At 36.1% G+C, this 16291-nt stretch overlaps 1 protein-coding gene across 3 annotated transcripts in view; it reads left to right on the top strand.

Moving 5' to 3' along the window:
• Nucleotides 1–16291, top strand: part of METTL25 (methyltransferase like 25) — a 46089-nt gene that overhangs the window by 2833 nt on the left and 26965 nt on the right. For all 3 annotated transcript variants that reach the window (XM_074539657.1, XM_074539656.1, XM_026797869.2), the window contains exons 2-5: nucleotides 1513–1677; nucleotides 6219–6319; nucleotides 11974–12606; nucleotides 14860–15004. In XM_074539657.1, the coding sequence (XP_074395758.1) occupies nucleotides 1513–1677; nucleotides 6219–6319; nucleotides 11974–12606; nucleotides 14860–15004 (1044 nt within the window). The remainder of the gene's footprint in view (nucleotides 1–1512; nucleotides 1678–6218; nucleotides 6320–11973; nucleotides 12607–14859; nucleotides 15005–16291) is intronic.

The following is a 16291-nucleotide window of genomic DNA, read 5'->3' as shown; positions in this document are numbered from 1 at the left end:
AATAATGCAAAGTTCAGCAACTGCCATTCTGCAGCTTGAAGTTAGGCTTTAGATGCCTTAACGCAGTTGGTTCCTGTTTTTTAGTTATCAAGCTGGGACAACAATTTAAGTTAGGTGAGTGTTATTATAGGTGATCTTATATGAGAGTCTGCTAGTTCTGTCATGTTCTTAACCAAGGTAAAGAGTGTTGTAGAACATGGACATTGCTGCCTTGGATTTCAGTTAAGTGAGATTTGTAAGAACAGTAATTATATTTTATGTCAGCTGCTCAAAAAGTGAAATCACATCTATTTTCTTATCTTTCTGTAATAAATCTTACAGAGGACACATTGTAAAGCAAAGTTGCCCCTTATTCCTGAAAGCTGCCGTCCTTATTTCTCATCTCTAATATCCTGTTACAATCTTACCCTTCATGAAGACAACACTAACTAAAATTTGTTCAAACAAGGAAGCTGTTTATGGAGAAATGTGGCTTTCTTTTCAGGTTTTGCAGTAGAGAGGAGTGAGAAGTGCTGTGTAGACAATGAAACCATGTTAATATTTATGCTTTCTTAGATGCAAAATTTGTTTGCTGTGCTTGTGCCTTTGTAGTGTCATATAATGAAAATTACCATGATTTGGGACTGTTTTCAGTGGACTGTAATATATGCATGACCTTTCATTGTAGTCATGCAAGGAAATTAAGAACATTCAAGTTGAGATCAATCCAAACAGCTGTATCCATTGTCATGCCAGATTCAGGAAAGCCACTGTGCTAGGTATGTCCTTCCTCATAATCTACCTATGACACACAAGACAAACCAGGAGACTTTTTCCAAATGTTTGTAATTATTTGACTGCTGGACTGGGTGCCGTTTATATATTGAAAAGAATTTCAAATATATAAAAATTATTAGCAAAATTATCACTTAAAAATAGATGTACATTTTTGAAACTCAGTAGTAGGCAATACCAAAATTAGGTATTTCATCATGACTCTAACAAAATACACGTTGGAATCTAACTTTGGCCCACACCTGGTTGGAAATAAAAAAATGAATTTAATTCTCCCAGTGTTCTCCCAGTTACAAAGCAGCTTGGAAAGTACGCAAATTGAGTGATTTTGTAAATCCAAACATTTCATATACTAAGCAGTTGCATTTCTTTAAAAAAAATCTAGCAGCATGTATTGGCATGTTGGGCTGACTAGGACATGTATAATGAGCAAGTCTGTAAACAGAAGAGAAGTGATAATGTTGACTGAATTAGCTTGTCAGTTATACTGAAATAGGGCTGCTGAAACAACAGATTTTGTCACATTTACACTGGTTCAACTAAGAGCAAAATTTGACCTTGGTTCTGGAGGGAGAATGCAGCTGACGAAAAATTATGAGTTTCCCCACTTAGGGAAACAAGATAAATGACCAGTTGTGTGTGATACTAACTATTTATTACCTGTAGTTCTCTGTCAGCAGTATTAGAGAGCTGTTAAGCACTGCTTACAAAAGTCTTTCCCTTTTCTTTTATGTGCAGATGATGACATCTTTTCCAGTGCATTTTGTGAGAACTCTGAGAAGCTTATCAATGTACATTTGTTTGCCCTGGCTGCTAAATATTATTCTTTGTCCAATCTTGGAGTGTGCACCCCATTAGAAGATGTGCTTGAAGCACTGAAAGGAGACAGTGAAGGAGCAGCAGGTATATTTACATTTGTGTTTTAATGTTTACTTATTCACTCTAGGACTATACAAGAGTTTTGCTTTTGGAGGGTAGTTTGTTGTTTGAGGATTTTTTCTTACATTATCCTCACCTCCATTTTAATTTGTTCTTGGATAGTTTCTTTATTGCCTTTGTTTATGAAATGCATTCTCTTTCTAAAATTTGAGCATTTGGTGTCTGTAGACCCATCATGGGTTTCAGTTTTAAAGTGGATGGGACAGAAAAGAGGGCACATCACTATATGAGATACCTTGTTATTCTCTTTTTGTGTCTTGTCCCCAAGTGGCAAGAATCATAGTTGCTACTCATGGCTTTCTTAGAAGTATCACCCTAAAATATGACAAATATATGATGTCTTAGGAAAAAAAAAATATTTTACTAATTCTGTATTTTTGGGACTAACACCAATTATATGTGATAAAAGAAGAGCAATTTCATTTTCTGTAGTTAAAGAAATTGAATTAAAACACTCTTAAATTAGCATCAAGTTGGACACTGGGAATCTTACCTGATTATAATTTTTGAATCAGATGATAAACTAACATTTATCCTTACTTGGACTGCTGTCATTTCACAGCAAATGTGCTATTCATGGAGTCCTCAGCCTCGTTATATTTTGAAATTTCTCATTAGTTTTCAAGAGACAGACTGAGCAGCTCTCTGCCTTTGCCTTCTAGTGCCTTTTATCTCTGGGATGCATTAAAAACTACTGACATTTCTTATCCTAAGTGATTGCACCATTATACAAATGTTGTGCATCTCTCCCATTTTCTACAGTGATCTCTTTCCAATTTTGCCATTTTTCATGGTTGGCTCCTCAGGTTGTTTTAGAAGTACTAGAATGCCATTGCTGAGCTACTCCTAATGATTTGTAGTGCACTCCTCTTCCTTTCTGGCTTCTTTCCTTATGCCCTTAGTTCATTGGAAACCGTTTTTTCTTCCTTGACAACTGTATGCTTCTTTTCTTTCCCACTAGCTTTTTCATTATTTTCATTTTTACTATATTTCATTCTCCATGTTCCTCTTAATTTTCTGTAATTCTCTAGTTCTACATTCTTGTACTTGATTTCATACCTGGATTACCTTTTTTAGCCAAAACTTTGAGGATTCTTTCATTTTCTTGCCATGCAGAATGGAGCATCAGGAATAAGGGAGTTGCTGAATATCTTGATTTCTGTGTTGCAGGAATGAGACTTGGTTGGGTTACTGGGGCCTGGGATTGTATTTTTGCAGGACTTCTGAGTTGTACTTCTTGGGAAAATAAAATGTCTTCCAAATGTGTACAATAGAATTATAATTCAGAACCTTTGTGCTGAATTGGCAGTAAATATCAGTTAAATTAACTTAATTGAAGTTCCTGGTAATCATTTGGCAGAGGCAAAATACCAACTAAGGGATTCATAGTGTGGAAGTTGCCAAATGAAAGTTGAGATCATTGAGGTATTTTAGATATTTTGAACTAATTTCTGTATTTCAGAAGATATGTTTGTTCCCTGATGTGCTAAAGCTTGCAAGTTGAAAGAAATGTAAATCTGAGAAAACTGGTAACTTTATGATGGTGTTGTTTATATTCTGAAAAATATACATCAGGATAATTCTGTTTATGTTTCAGATGTTTTTAGTTTGTTTTCTTCCTCCAAGACAAACAGACTTTTGAGCCTATTCCCACAGTTTGCATACTTACATAGTTCTCTAGCTCCTTTGCAGTCTTAATGTAGATATATTGCTGTCCTTCCTGGGAATGACTGGGAAGCACAAACATTTTAAGCATGTTGTGGACACAGCTGCTCAGAATGGAGTTCTGAGTCTGAAGGGTGTTCTCTGTGCTTCATAACCACCCACAAGAGAGGGCTGGATTAAGAGTACTCCACCTTTGCAGTGTGTTCAGGGCCAAGGTAATAATCATGCCATGCAGTGAATACTAATGGATCCATCTTCAAATTCCATGTGCTGGAATATTACTCTCCTCAGAACAGGCTTTTTTGAGTAAATGGTTAGTCCAGTTCCTCACTCTGGATCATGGAGTTAGATCACCATAGTAAACTTCTGTATAGATGGTGTTTTGTGGTGTGGACTATGGATTTATACTTCTGTATCTGGTGTATCTGAATTTCCACACATCTCTGGGGTGTAAAACCCCTGCACCCTGCCATAGGAGATCTTAAAAACATCTGTGTTAGCTGTATATAAAAACAGTCTCTCCTCAATGTGCTCAGCTTCCCAACTCAAGATGCAGCTGTAAACAGCACTACAGAATTAAAGCAGTTCTTCAAATGGAGTACAGGTACTCATGCTAGGGATTCCCAGTGGAAATGAGCAGCATTTCATTACCAACCAAAACTGGTAACATGAAGCTTTCTGTTACTCTATCATATCCAAGCTGCTTCTGTAAAGCATTTGAAGCCACACTATATTTTTTTCATCACAAAGGGAGATGGTTCTCTAAATTTCTGATGTTTTTTGAAATTAGTATTTGTTCTGCCTGGATCAGTTGTATACATAATAAGGAAATGTACATGTATAATGTACATGTGTAATTTTTGATAGCAGAAAGAATTTACACAGTTTGAGTTGAACTAATATTTTTTTTTAAATTCAAATTTTCAGTTGTCCAGGCAATATAAAACATTTGTTTGCATTAGTTTGGAATATGTGCTTGTTTTTCAGAATAATGTAAAAACCTATCAGAATTTTGCATAAAAAGCAGGGAAAAATTTATTTTGAAAACCATAATTTTCTCCAAAAGATACAGTTTTCCCTGAGCTGAAATATAAACAGTGTGTTATCCTGCAGGAAGTAGGGAAAGAAGTCAAAAATTGCTTAAGAAGCTTTTGTAGCTAAGGTGATAAATAAACTATATATGTAGATATAAACAAATTATGTCTTTTCTATCTGGAACCTCAGCTTTTGTAAGTTAGGTAATTGTTCTGGATTTCTACCATGTTTGAAATGCTTAATTTGGATTAAGTACTCTCTGACATAATACTTCAGCTAGCATTACCCCATTCAGTCTTTTGAGTTCTTAATAGAGAAAAGAGTAAAGGTGCAGTATGTGGTCATTGTCCAAAGTGACAGTGCTGCTTTGGAGAAAAAACAACTTTTATTTCTGTCAAGAAGTTAAATGCCTGTTTCTTCTCATCCCAATTCTGCTTCTTTTTCTGATGAACCTATCCAGACACAAAAAACATTCAAACATAAACAAAAAGAGATACTTCTTTTCTTTTTAAATTATTTTCCTGTCTGTTTTTCTTTAACCTGATATGTTACAAATTAAGAGCTTTTTAGGATGCTGTATAGACCTTAACAATTTTAAAGTTAAGGAAATTCTTCAATAAGATGACAAACACTTGTTTCTGCTATTTGTATTGTTTAAGTCTTTTAGTCTATTTTTCCTTTTGTCAGTTCATAGAGTCTATATTAGATTTTAAGTACTGTCATAACAGTTTATTATAAAAACCCCAGATGTTTAAAAAATAGAGAGATTCCTTGGGGTTTGGGAAAAATAGAGAAAGCACTGGGTTTCTTATGAGCTCAGTTCAATTCCCCACTCTCTTTTAAAGAAGTAACACACTTGGTTCTGCTCCCAGCGTGATCTGATCAAGCAATGAGCATGGTTTTTGCCTAATGATCAGTTTCTGGACAGATGGATACATACTGTGCATGAAGCAGAAAATGGAAAAGTGTATTAATCTGCCTAGTCATGTAGAAAAGTCCTGTTTCCTAGCAGCATGCTCATCAGTAATGATCCAGTTTCTTCTACCATCACTCAGACTTGGCATCAATTTCACTAGATCCAGGTGTACTGCAGCATTGGAGCCCTAAGAGAAACATGTGGGTTCTTCCCTGGGGAGTGACTTCTGAGCTCCTGCACAGAGGTTGGCAAGTGAGTGCTTGGTGTTCTCCACAAGCTGTTAACCCGTGATGGAGGTTGACTCCATCTCATTAACACATTCTCCAGCAACACTGAAATGAGTGATTTTCTGCCATAAAGGTGTAACAGCCCTATAACCAATCCATAGGGTAAATAAAGAAAAGGAAAGTTTATCTTCCTCTGAATCTTCCTAGGATTGCTCATAGCTTTTAGTAGAGATATCTCCCTCTTGATACTGTCAGCAAATCTGCAGCATTAACAAGCTGTACAATGTGATTATTTATTGTCCCTGCTCTTATGTTTCATTTATCAAAAGGTAAATGGGATAAATTAGACAAAAATAAATATTTTTCAATAAAAAGGAAGAAATAGTACCATTTTATAGTTGTAGCCATTGTCTAATACCTGGTCAGGTATTAAATATGCTACATCTTAAAAACCTGAGTTTTACACAGTGTTGAATGTTGCTAATTCATCCATAGTTCAGAAGTTTACTCTTGTAATAATTTAGTGAGTTTTTAATTAAAAATTACTACCCTGAAAATATATAAACAGTAAAGTCTATATTAGCTTTTTTTTTCCTGATTGATCATGAATCATTATTATTACAGGTTGTGTTAATGTGTATTTATTTTCCTAATTGGTACAGGTATCAAACCAGATGAGTTTATGAATAATAAGAAATCACATGAAGTACAGGTGATGTCGGAGCTGGTAGACAGCATAGCAAATTATTGTGGGATAAAGCAGGTAAGAAAGCATTTCTTGCTTTGTGTTACCAGGCACCTTCTGAGTTATTCTCCTTTTTTTGTGCAAATACACCACTTTGATATTCTGTCACTGCTGTTCTTATTTTTCCTGTACCAAATTGGAGCTAAAGGAGAGCTGTTGGGACCAAACTGAAGGACAATTTTGTTTACAAATGTATTGTTCCAGAGGAACTGCCTTTCAGTGACTCATAATCACTCATGAGTAATTTTAAAAAGTTAAGATCATCCTCCATGTGTTGAGCAGCCAAAAACTGTTCTGCTTTTTGCAGCAGTACTGCCTTGTTTGTCAGTGTTGTATTGCTGGCAGTGTTGCACATGTGTCAGTAGGAGAGCTGCCTTGTGTCATGCACACAAGGGTGTCACACAGAGACAAGGCTGAATATCTTGAGAAATTTTGAAAGCTCCTCTTATTCTGACACAAGATTTAAATAGTTTCCTATTGTTTAATGCTGTTCACCTTTGTTTAACATGGATTGAGATCTATAAATTGGAAATCTAGTTATGATGTTTTTAGTTTGAAGAGAGACCAAATTAAGCAGAGATTTATGTGAGTGTGTATGAAATACATTTGGTAGAACATGTATGAGGCCTGGACACCAAACACCATTATCACCAAGCAATTACTGCCAGAGTTGGCTGTTATGTACATCAGATGCTAGGTTTGTCTTTGGATGGTGAAGAATTGCAGGATTCCTTTCTCAAATTTGATTGTAGCTTAAAACTTTTTTTAATATACATGTAACTATGACTGCACAGTGCACTAGATCACTGTTTTAGTAAAACCTTGTAGAGGTTTATTTATGTATCTGTTGACAAAACACGAGCACCTCAGCAATACTTGGCATTTTTGAGTAGTATGTTTCACATTTTGTTAGACAAAGTGCACCAATACCATTTCCTCAGTTTACATGCATGTGCTTTTTTGTTAGCTTTTTCAGTGGTAAGCCTTATGTTAAATTCCTGCGTTTAGGCCTGCATTGTGGTAAGGCTAAATTTTTCAGGTGAGCTGAGTTCATTTATTCATTTTAATCTCTGTAATGCTGGTAACTGGCCAATGTAGCTTCATCCTTGCTTTAAACTGGAGGTGACATGGGACTCTCAACAGACATTTGATTCCTTTCATCTGAGCTGCACTTGCTTTCCATGCAAGGGGCTGTAACTGTAAATGGAGACTTATTTCCTCCAGGCTAATATTCATTCCCAGAAAGATTTTTGGAGAACAAACTATATTTGTTTAAAACCAAAGGTTAATAAGGTACCTGCCCAGATTTTATGATGAGGGTATTTTCTCTGAGTATTCTTTTCTTGTAAGTAAATATGTATGAGTATAGTTTTAAATGAATGTACCTGCAGCAACCCTGCAGCTTGCTGTTGCTCCCACCACAGGGAAAACCCCAAAACTTGGATTCAGCCCTGAATTGCTGAAGCTGAACTTTGGTTAGGAGATTATTTGGCTCAGACTGAATTTAATTTAGATAAGTAAATGATGCTGTACTCTTGCTAGATTTGGGTCAGGCCTTTGTGGCATCCTTGGAAACAGATATCAAAATTCTCAGTCCTGACCATCTGTTTTGTGAGGAACAGCTGATGGAGACAAAGTTTTAGGCAGTGTTCTTACAACTGGGATTGTCAAGTAAATAGAGAGCTTTAATTAAGGCCAACCATTTGTGGGTGAAACGCAATCAGTTTGTGAGCATCTGCAATTACTTACAGCGATGGAAGGGGCTCTCCTGCCGCCCTTGAGGAGCCACCACAGTGACAAGGGTGGGTGCCCTCCACAGCCCCAAAGTGGGGGTGCTCTGTAGAGAACAGAAATACACCAGCAGCAGCACACTTGTGAATGTCTTGTATTCTCCCATGAGCATGTTGTTTTGCCTTGTTTACCTTTTGTTTCAGGCAAATATTAGTTGTTCAGTCCTTTCATGTACTGAAAAAGCTGCAGGAGGGTATAGTTTGCTTACAGAGCAATAGTAAGTGGTCTCTGCATTTGCTGGAAAGTGGAGTTTCATATAGCGTTTTCATTTAGATTTAAATAGTTCCTGTGAGATTCAGGAATGAAAGGAAAGCAAAAACCCTGTTCAGAAAGTAAAAAAGTAAAGCCATCTTAATAACTTAACCAAAGTTTCAATGTAGCTGGTTACTAATAAAATCACAAACCAGTCCTTACTAAGTATTTGTCAATATGCTGCAGTTTCATCCAGGGATTAATACTTTTATCAGGTGGCTTGGAGTATCTCTATACATGGGGTTATTTTCTGTTTACTTTTTTTAAAAATTATAACATTAAATGAAAAATATTATTGCAGTGTATCATTAAATATGAAATGCTGGCTGCTCTATAATAACTTTTTTCCATTTTAGTTGTGCACTATAACAATATTTATTTGTGCAAAGTTACAAATCTCTAATATATGAGAAGAGCTTTACTGTTACTTTTGAAAAGAAAGAAAAGCCTCCTTCTTAGTCTTTAAAAAGCAGCTCCTTTTGTTTTTGTTTTCTTTCAACTTAAAAAAAAAAGTTGCAATTATAAATTTTTAGGAGCTTTTCCTTATTTATTTTTTCTATCCTTCTTGCAAAACAAAATATATGTAGAATTTAATCTAAAAATCTAGAACCATGAAAACACACCACATGTTTTACATGTCCTCAGGGTGTTTCTTTCAGATAATACAGATCACTGACAGCTTGGAAAATGCCCTCCATTTCACCTCCATACCCTTGTTGTATAATGGGTGGTAGAGGATATTGCTCTCTGTTAGTATTTTATAATGTACAATAGTGAAAAGCAAAATAAGAATAAAAGCAAAAATTTTATTACCACTTTAATCATTTCTAGGTTTATGATTTTAATTTAAACATTAAAGCAAAATAACTAAAGGGCATTTTTTCCCAGTAGTTTGCTGACCCTTTTAAGCACTGTTCCTATCACATAAGTGGAATTTTTTTTTAAGAAATTCTTGATTAAACTCTGAAAAGAAGCCAGTGTTGACTCCTCTTTGCTTAAGCACACATTTGTTTTATTTAATGTATTGGTCAAAGTTTTCCTTGGAAATTGCAGCATGTGCAGCAAGACTTGGAGTGTATAATGTAAAGATGATATAATTCTGCATTCAGCATCCATTTCATTTGTGATTTTGTGCTGGGAAATGTTGGAATGCTTGATTGTGCCAGAAACTGTGTTTAAACATAGGACCCAACTCACTGTGGACAAGACCTTTGGAGTTTATTATATCATGGAAATTTCATTTTAAAGGTTCATGCTTGACAGATACACTATGGATTGCTTATTACCTTTCCCTATGTAATCAATGGAAAGTAAAGCAGGGACTAATTTAATTCAGTTTATTTGTTTAGTGCAAGATCGTTGCTTGCTATTTTTAGTCAACTTTTCCTTTTGTTTCTAAATCCCAGTGCTAATTTAACAATGTGTTACTGTTTTCTATTTACTTGAGAAACTTTCCCGAGCTGCAGATGGTCTCTACAGTCACTAGGGGTCACACTTAGGAATGATTCACTACCCCTCTCTTGGGTAACCAAAAGCTGCTTTTTACGGAAAAGAATTCAAAACTTGAAGTGGAGGTGTGCATATTCTACACAATTGTAATAGCTGTTAAACAAAAGGGTGGATAAAATTATTCCTTCCACACTTCTCTTTCATTTCAAATGACAGAAACACAGAATGGGTCAGGTTGCAAGGGACCACAGTGGGTCACCTGGTCCAACCTCTCTGCTCAAGCAGGGTCATCCTAGAGCACGTGGCACAGGATGGTGCCCAGATTATTCCTTAATATCTTAATATTCCAGTGCTCAGTCACCTGCACAGTAAAGAAGTTCTTCCTCATATTCAGGTGGAATTTCCTGTGCATCTGTTCCCACCCGTTGCGTCTTGTCCTATTGCTTGGCACCACCGAGAAGAGCCTGGAAACCTCCTCTGACACACTCCCTTCACATACTTATACTCTCAGTTGTCTCCCTTCAAAACTGAACAGGCCCAGCTCCCTCAGCCTTTCCTCATAAGAGAGGTGCTCCAGCACCCTCATGATCTTTGCTGCCTTCTGCTTGACGTGCTCCAGGAGCTCCAGGTCTCTCCTGTGCTGAGGTGCCCAGAACCGGGCACAGTGCTCCAGGTGTGGCCTCACTGGCACTCAGTAGTGCTCAATATTGGTGATGAATGTGACAAATAAATGACATTTTTAAAAGTATGCCTAGGTTATATAGATTCCATTTCATTTAATTCATTCCTGTACAGATTTATTTCAAAAAATTTTATGGTTGTAGCTTGTCTAGATTGCAAATGTTCATCAATATCACATGATGACTACCCATGAGAATGCTATGTGCTACTGAGTAAACAATTTGTACCTAATAGTATTCTCCACTGTTTTCCATAGTCCTTAGTGACATTGTCTCAGATTTTTCTTTCTAATTCCATGGATGTCCAAATCTTTTTTATTACAATAATGAATAAATCTTTCTCATTGACTAAGAATATTGCTGTATTGAATATTTGTACCTGGTAAAAAAACTATGCAGTCGAACTTAAGATGCATCAATGTAGTGTATGCTGCAATTTAGGTTTAACAGTAGCAGTGTAAGATTTCTTATGAGTGTATGACGGATCAAGAGCAAAACATAGATGTTCTTGAATCAAACACTTCCAGGAACTTCTACACAGAAGTCATTATATCTAGTCAATATTATTTTTTAGTAGATAACTGGACAGAAGTGAATGTTACAATTTTCTTTCCTTAGAGAAATGTCACTCTGCCAATTCTTATAAAATATTGTGTTATGTATTTATTACATATTAAAACATACATTATGTAAAGCTGTGATTATGTACTGAAAGGTCTCAGGTTACTCTTGTTTTTGCTAACACTTTGTAAGGGTATTTCCCTCCTGAGTTATATCAGTCACTGAACTAGCATGATATCAGCTGTAATACAAATTCAACTGGTACCTATCACTCCTTCCTTCAGAATGGGCAGTGGAAAGTACATGTGGATTATGAACCTCTTTGTTTATTAGAAAAGCATCCTCATGTTAAACAAAACTGTATGGGTTGTTTTCACAGAATTGGAAAGCAGAATAAACAAGCATTCTGGCATAAAAGAGTATCAATATCACCCATCTTTAGGTCAGATCTGAAGGGATTAAATTAAGCACTGAAACTAAAGATGCTTTTTGCTGTACACCCACTGTAGGCTCCTGAGTGTGGGAATTAGGTGCCTAAAGCTGAATACTGTGAACTGTATATTTGCTAACTGTGACCCAGTTCAGCAAGGGCAGGTGGAATTGCTGGTGGTTTATGGTTATTTATTTTGGCAGAAGAAAGGTCTCTGTCAAAAAATGCACTGAAAGTCTTTACAAGAAGCAGGGCATGTGAATTGCATAAACATTGCAGTGTCTGTTTTCTGGAGCACATCAGTTAAGACTTAATTCTGTGTTTTGAAGTCAGGAAAAAAAAAATCAAAGAAAGTAAAAGAACTAAGTGCATTGAGAAGTATGATGCTAATAAGGTAACTATTCAATCCATGCTTAAATTTTTAGGGAATAATTTTGCACTTAAAGTGTGCTTTGTTGCTCATTAATATAGCAATTTTATTTTCCTTTATTTTTTTCTCCATTATCTAGGTGATTGATATAGGTTCTGGGAAAGGCTACCTGAGTTCATTTCTGTCCATGCAATATAACTTAAAGGTTTATGGCATTGACTCCTCAAGCTCCAACACAAATGGTGCTCATGAAAGAAATAGAAAATTGAAGAAACACTGGAGAGCATATCAGAGTCGAGGAAAAGAAAGCCTCAAAAGCCGGAGTTTGGAAATGGCAAATGACAGGCCAGTGGAACATGAACTTAATTGTAAAACAATCAATGAAGAGCTCTTAAATAATGCCAATAGTCTTCCAAATCAGGGCCAAGTGATTATTCAAGATGTAGTTCCTTCTTGTGGTTTCACAGAAATGGCTGCACTAGAAACCAACACAGAAACTGAAGCTGATGTAGGGAGTGGGACACAATCTCATGAGACCAAACTTTCTGAAGAGGTTCTTGCTGTTCTAAATGTTCTTCCTGTTGATGCCGTAGAAGATTTTTCTTCATCTCATTGTAACTGTGGGGAACTCTGTGAAGAGGAAAAAGTACAAAGAAAAATGACATCTCTCAAGACTAAAGCAAGAAAGTCAAGTGAATCAAACCTCTATCTTCCATTGACCTCTTGCATAACTGCAGAAACAGAACTCAGTGACATCATAACAGATCTGGAGGTTATTTTATTTTAAATATTTACTGTATTTAGATTGTCTGTTGTCTTTATATTGCCATTTTAATATGTATATGTTTGCTGAGTGTACATAGAGTACTATGTCCGGTGTAAATGAATATTCTGGCCCAATAATGGTTTTTAACCAGATAGCAGAAGTATGTCTACCATATAAAGATTGTATTTCTATTTTGCTATATGTGTTGGGATGTTCTTGAATCAGTCTTTACAATTTATGTGTAGATGATAATCAGCTGGCAAAGTTAACAGCTTATTCAGTTATTTTACAACTGTCATTATAGATAAAGTCTAATTATTATGAATTTGTTATTATTTACCAGGTAGATGCATATATTAAGCATTGGAGTTTCAATTCTCCTAAAAGTTACTTTTTCAAGTTACATATTTTTATGCCTTCATTCACACTGGGAAGGCATAGGAGAATTTATTGTGTATAGTATTCAAGATGAAGAATTTGTAAAGAATTATTATATTTTGACTTTACAGAATTACTTTAATTTCATTTAGTAATTTACTAGCTGGCAGGGTTTGTGTCTACACAAACAAGCTCAAGTTCAGCTGCCAGTGGCACAAATCTAGAAACTCTGAGGCTGTATGTTTAGTTTTTATGCCTGAACTAACATACATTGATTGAGTAGATGCATTCAGTCTTTTATTGAATGATAAAAACTTCTCTGTGTTCAGTAGTGATCAAGCTATTTTATTCCAGGGTGTAATAATCTCTGATTCAAGACCATTAGTTTGTGCTAATATTCCTATAACTTGAGCTATAAATGCAGCTGAGTATCTGAGAACATGTGGAGCAAACTCATGTCTGTCTGCAAAAAACACCCTGAGCAGCAGGGTTTGTTGATGAAGCATATGCCTATACATTTGCACAGCTGGATTGTGCATCCTCTTAGTGTGTAATTTGTACAATATTGAAGGTGGAAGAAATCCTATATCACTGCCTTTTTTGATATAAAAAAATACTGTCAGGGAACATGAAAGAGGAAAGCAGAAGTTTTCCTGTTTCAGACATGAATGCACTATGTTATACAGCTGGGTGTGATAATCAGATAAAATCAGAATTATTATAGAATGGTATCTCAACTGAGTGACCCTGGCCTAATTTCTTGTTGATAACCTGGAAAAGTGAAGGCTCTGGGGAGACTTTATAGCACATTCCATTATAGTACCTAAATTGGACCTTACAAGAAGGCTGGAGAGATAATTTTAAGAGGGCATGTAATGATATAACAAGCCTTAAGATGAAGTGGGATAGATTTAGATTAGGTAGACACTAAAAGGAAATGCTTTACTGTAAGGGTGATGAGACACCCACAAAAAATTGCCCAAAGAGGTTGTGTATGCCACTAGAAGTGTTGAAGGCCAGGTTGGATGAAGCTTTGAGCAACCTGGTCTTGTGGGGCAGGGCGGTTGGAACTAGGTGATCTCTAAGGTCCTTTCCAACCCTAATGATTTTTTGATTCTATGACTAATAAATATGTCTGTAATTCAAAGCAACACCATGTTTGCCATGTGGATCCCAACCAGTAATGTCAGAAGGGAAATATCTTGTTATGAATGGTTAGAAGAGAGAGAATTTTCATGGAGAAATGGAGGCAAAAGCAAAGGAAAACAGGAAAGTAGGAAATAGAATGGGCAGAAGAGCAGAGCATCTGAAGCTCAAGTTCTTACTTTGTGCTGTGAAGGAGAATGCCCATTTGTTGTTGAACAGCAGCGGGCATACTGAGAAACTGTCAGTGATGGTGTTTGGAAAATGACAAAGCTGCTCTTCACCTTAAACCTGTATTTAGGAAATTGCTTTGATTTCAACAACTTAAACTAGCAGAAATGCCTTAAATAGGTGCAGCCAGATTTACAGCAAGGAATCTTTACTAAGAAAAGTAGCAGTGGTACTAATATCAAGAACAGGAAACCTAGGAAAGACTAGAGAAAATGGTCTGTGCCCAGTAAGCATGTAGATATTCCCTTCCCTGCAGCTATGTTACTCATAGTCTTGAACTTCTGCATCATGGCCAGTTTTCACCATATTTTCTTAGCACTGAAGAACTTTGATTAGCATTGAAAAATTCTAGCATAGAACAGCAGGAGTCCTTGTGGAGTTGGGTATTTCTACCTTACAGCACACTATTTGCAGCACATTCGGGTTTTGGAGTTTGTTTTTATTTGTGCTTTATCAGCTGATGAAGGAGATGATTTATTGTTGCCTTTTTTTTCTTTTTCTTCTTAGGACTGTATGATGGTGGGTCTACATACATGTGGAGATCTTGCTGCAAATACTCTACGAATTTTTACTGCCAAGCCTGAAATCAAAGCCGTTTGCAGTGTGGGCTGCTGCTACCATCTGCTGTCAGAACAGTTTGAAAACCAAGAAGGTAATTCTGAGCTTAACATGTGGCTGCCAGTTTGCATGTTAAGAGTATTATACCTTTCAATTAATAATCTCCTTGTGCTTGTTCCTTTCCAGTGGCTTATTTAGTACTGGTTTTATTTGTTTTATGAGGGTCATTCACTCCCAGATGCGTTGTTGCTTTTCCATTATGCCAATGTTCCTAATATTTTTACTGAGATTAAGGACATAAGTGCATAGTGTTTTTATATGGTTATAAGTACAGCTGGTTTTATTTCACTAAATTAATTATAAATGTATAGACTGTTTTAGTCCAGGATGTTTCCATCCTTTTGAAATATTTTGTACCAGATTTTGTCCTCGGCTATCTGTGTGCAACATCCAGTTATGTTAATTTGTACATATACAACAATGAGCAGAGTTAAGATTTTGTAAAGTAAGGTAATACTCAACAAAACAGTCATCTGGGTGCTGTGCCAGTCTTTGCCCATCATAAAACCGTACATATATAAGATTTTTTTCTTGGGAAGATAACATGAAAATTATTTGTGGATCCAGAATTTATTTTCCTACAAATGGGAAGGAGGGGGTTTCATTTTTGAGAGAAAGTTGGTATTTTTACTTGAAATTGTGTATAATGAAAAAGATTTAAGGAACTGGCTTTCTTGAGACAAGTGGTACATAGCTGATATGTCTAAATGACCATCTGCTGACCTGCTACAACCTGATCGTCATATCAGTAAATCTGAAAAAGGCTTGGCTTGGCAAGGTGTACTTCAGCTCTTTCAGGGAACTTCACAGACACAGAGGCACGTGGGACTCAGCTATAGCTCTTAAGGAGTTAGCTGCTTAAGTAGTCACAAGCACAGCTCCATACTGACCATGACACATGCTAGCTCTTTCTTGCTTTAATAATCTTTTCATGTTGTTTTTAATTAACTCTGCAACTCTTTTAAGAGTTTTTTTCAGTGTATTAGTCTTAGTAATTTCAAAATACTTCAGCTCACTCCAAAAGCAAAGGAAAAGAAAGTACAACTGAAATTTCTATGCTACAAAAAAGCAGTTAGAGAAAAAATACACAATTATTTTACATCAGAGTTTTAAGACATTAAAAACTTTTCAGGTACTTCTCATTAAGTCTGAGTGTCTGAAACATTTGGTTGTTTCTTATTGCAAAGAGGACACGGCTTCCTGTGCTAGCTATATAGGATTACTTTTTGCAAACCAGTGCATAAACTCAGACATCCCCAAAGGATCAGGCATGATAACCTTTCAAAGTTCAAATAAACAGATATGTGTACGTGGTTAGAAG

This window comes from Zonotrichia albicollis, chromosome 4 (assembly GCF_047830755.1).
Source record: "Zonotrichia albicollis isolate bZonAlb1 chromosome 4, bZonAlb1.hap1, whole genome shotgun sequence".
Lineage (NCBI taxonomy): Eukaryota > Metazoa > Chordata > Aves > Passeriformes > Passerellidae > Zonotrichia > Zonotrichia albicollis.
Note: the sequence above shows the minus strand (reverse complement) of the source record. Positions and strands in the feature narration are given on the sequence as shown.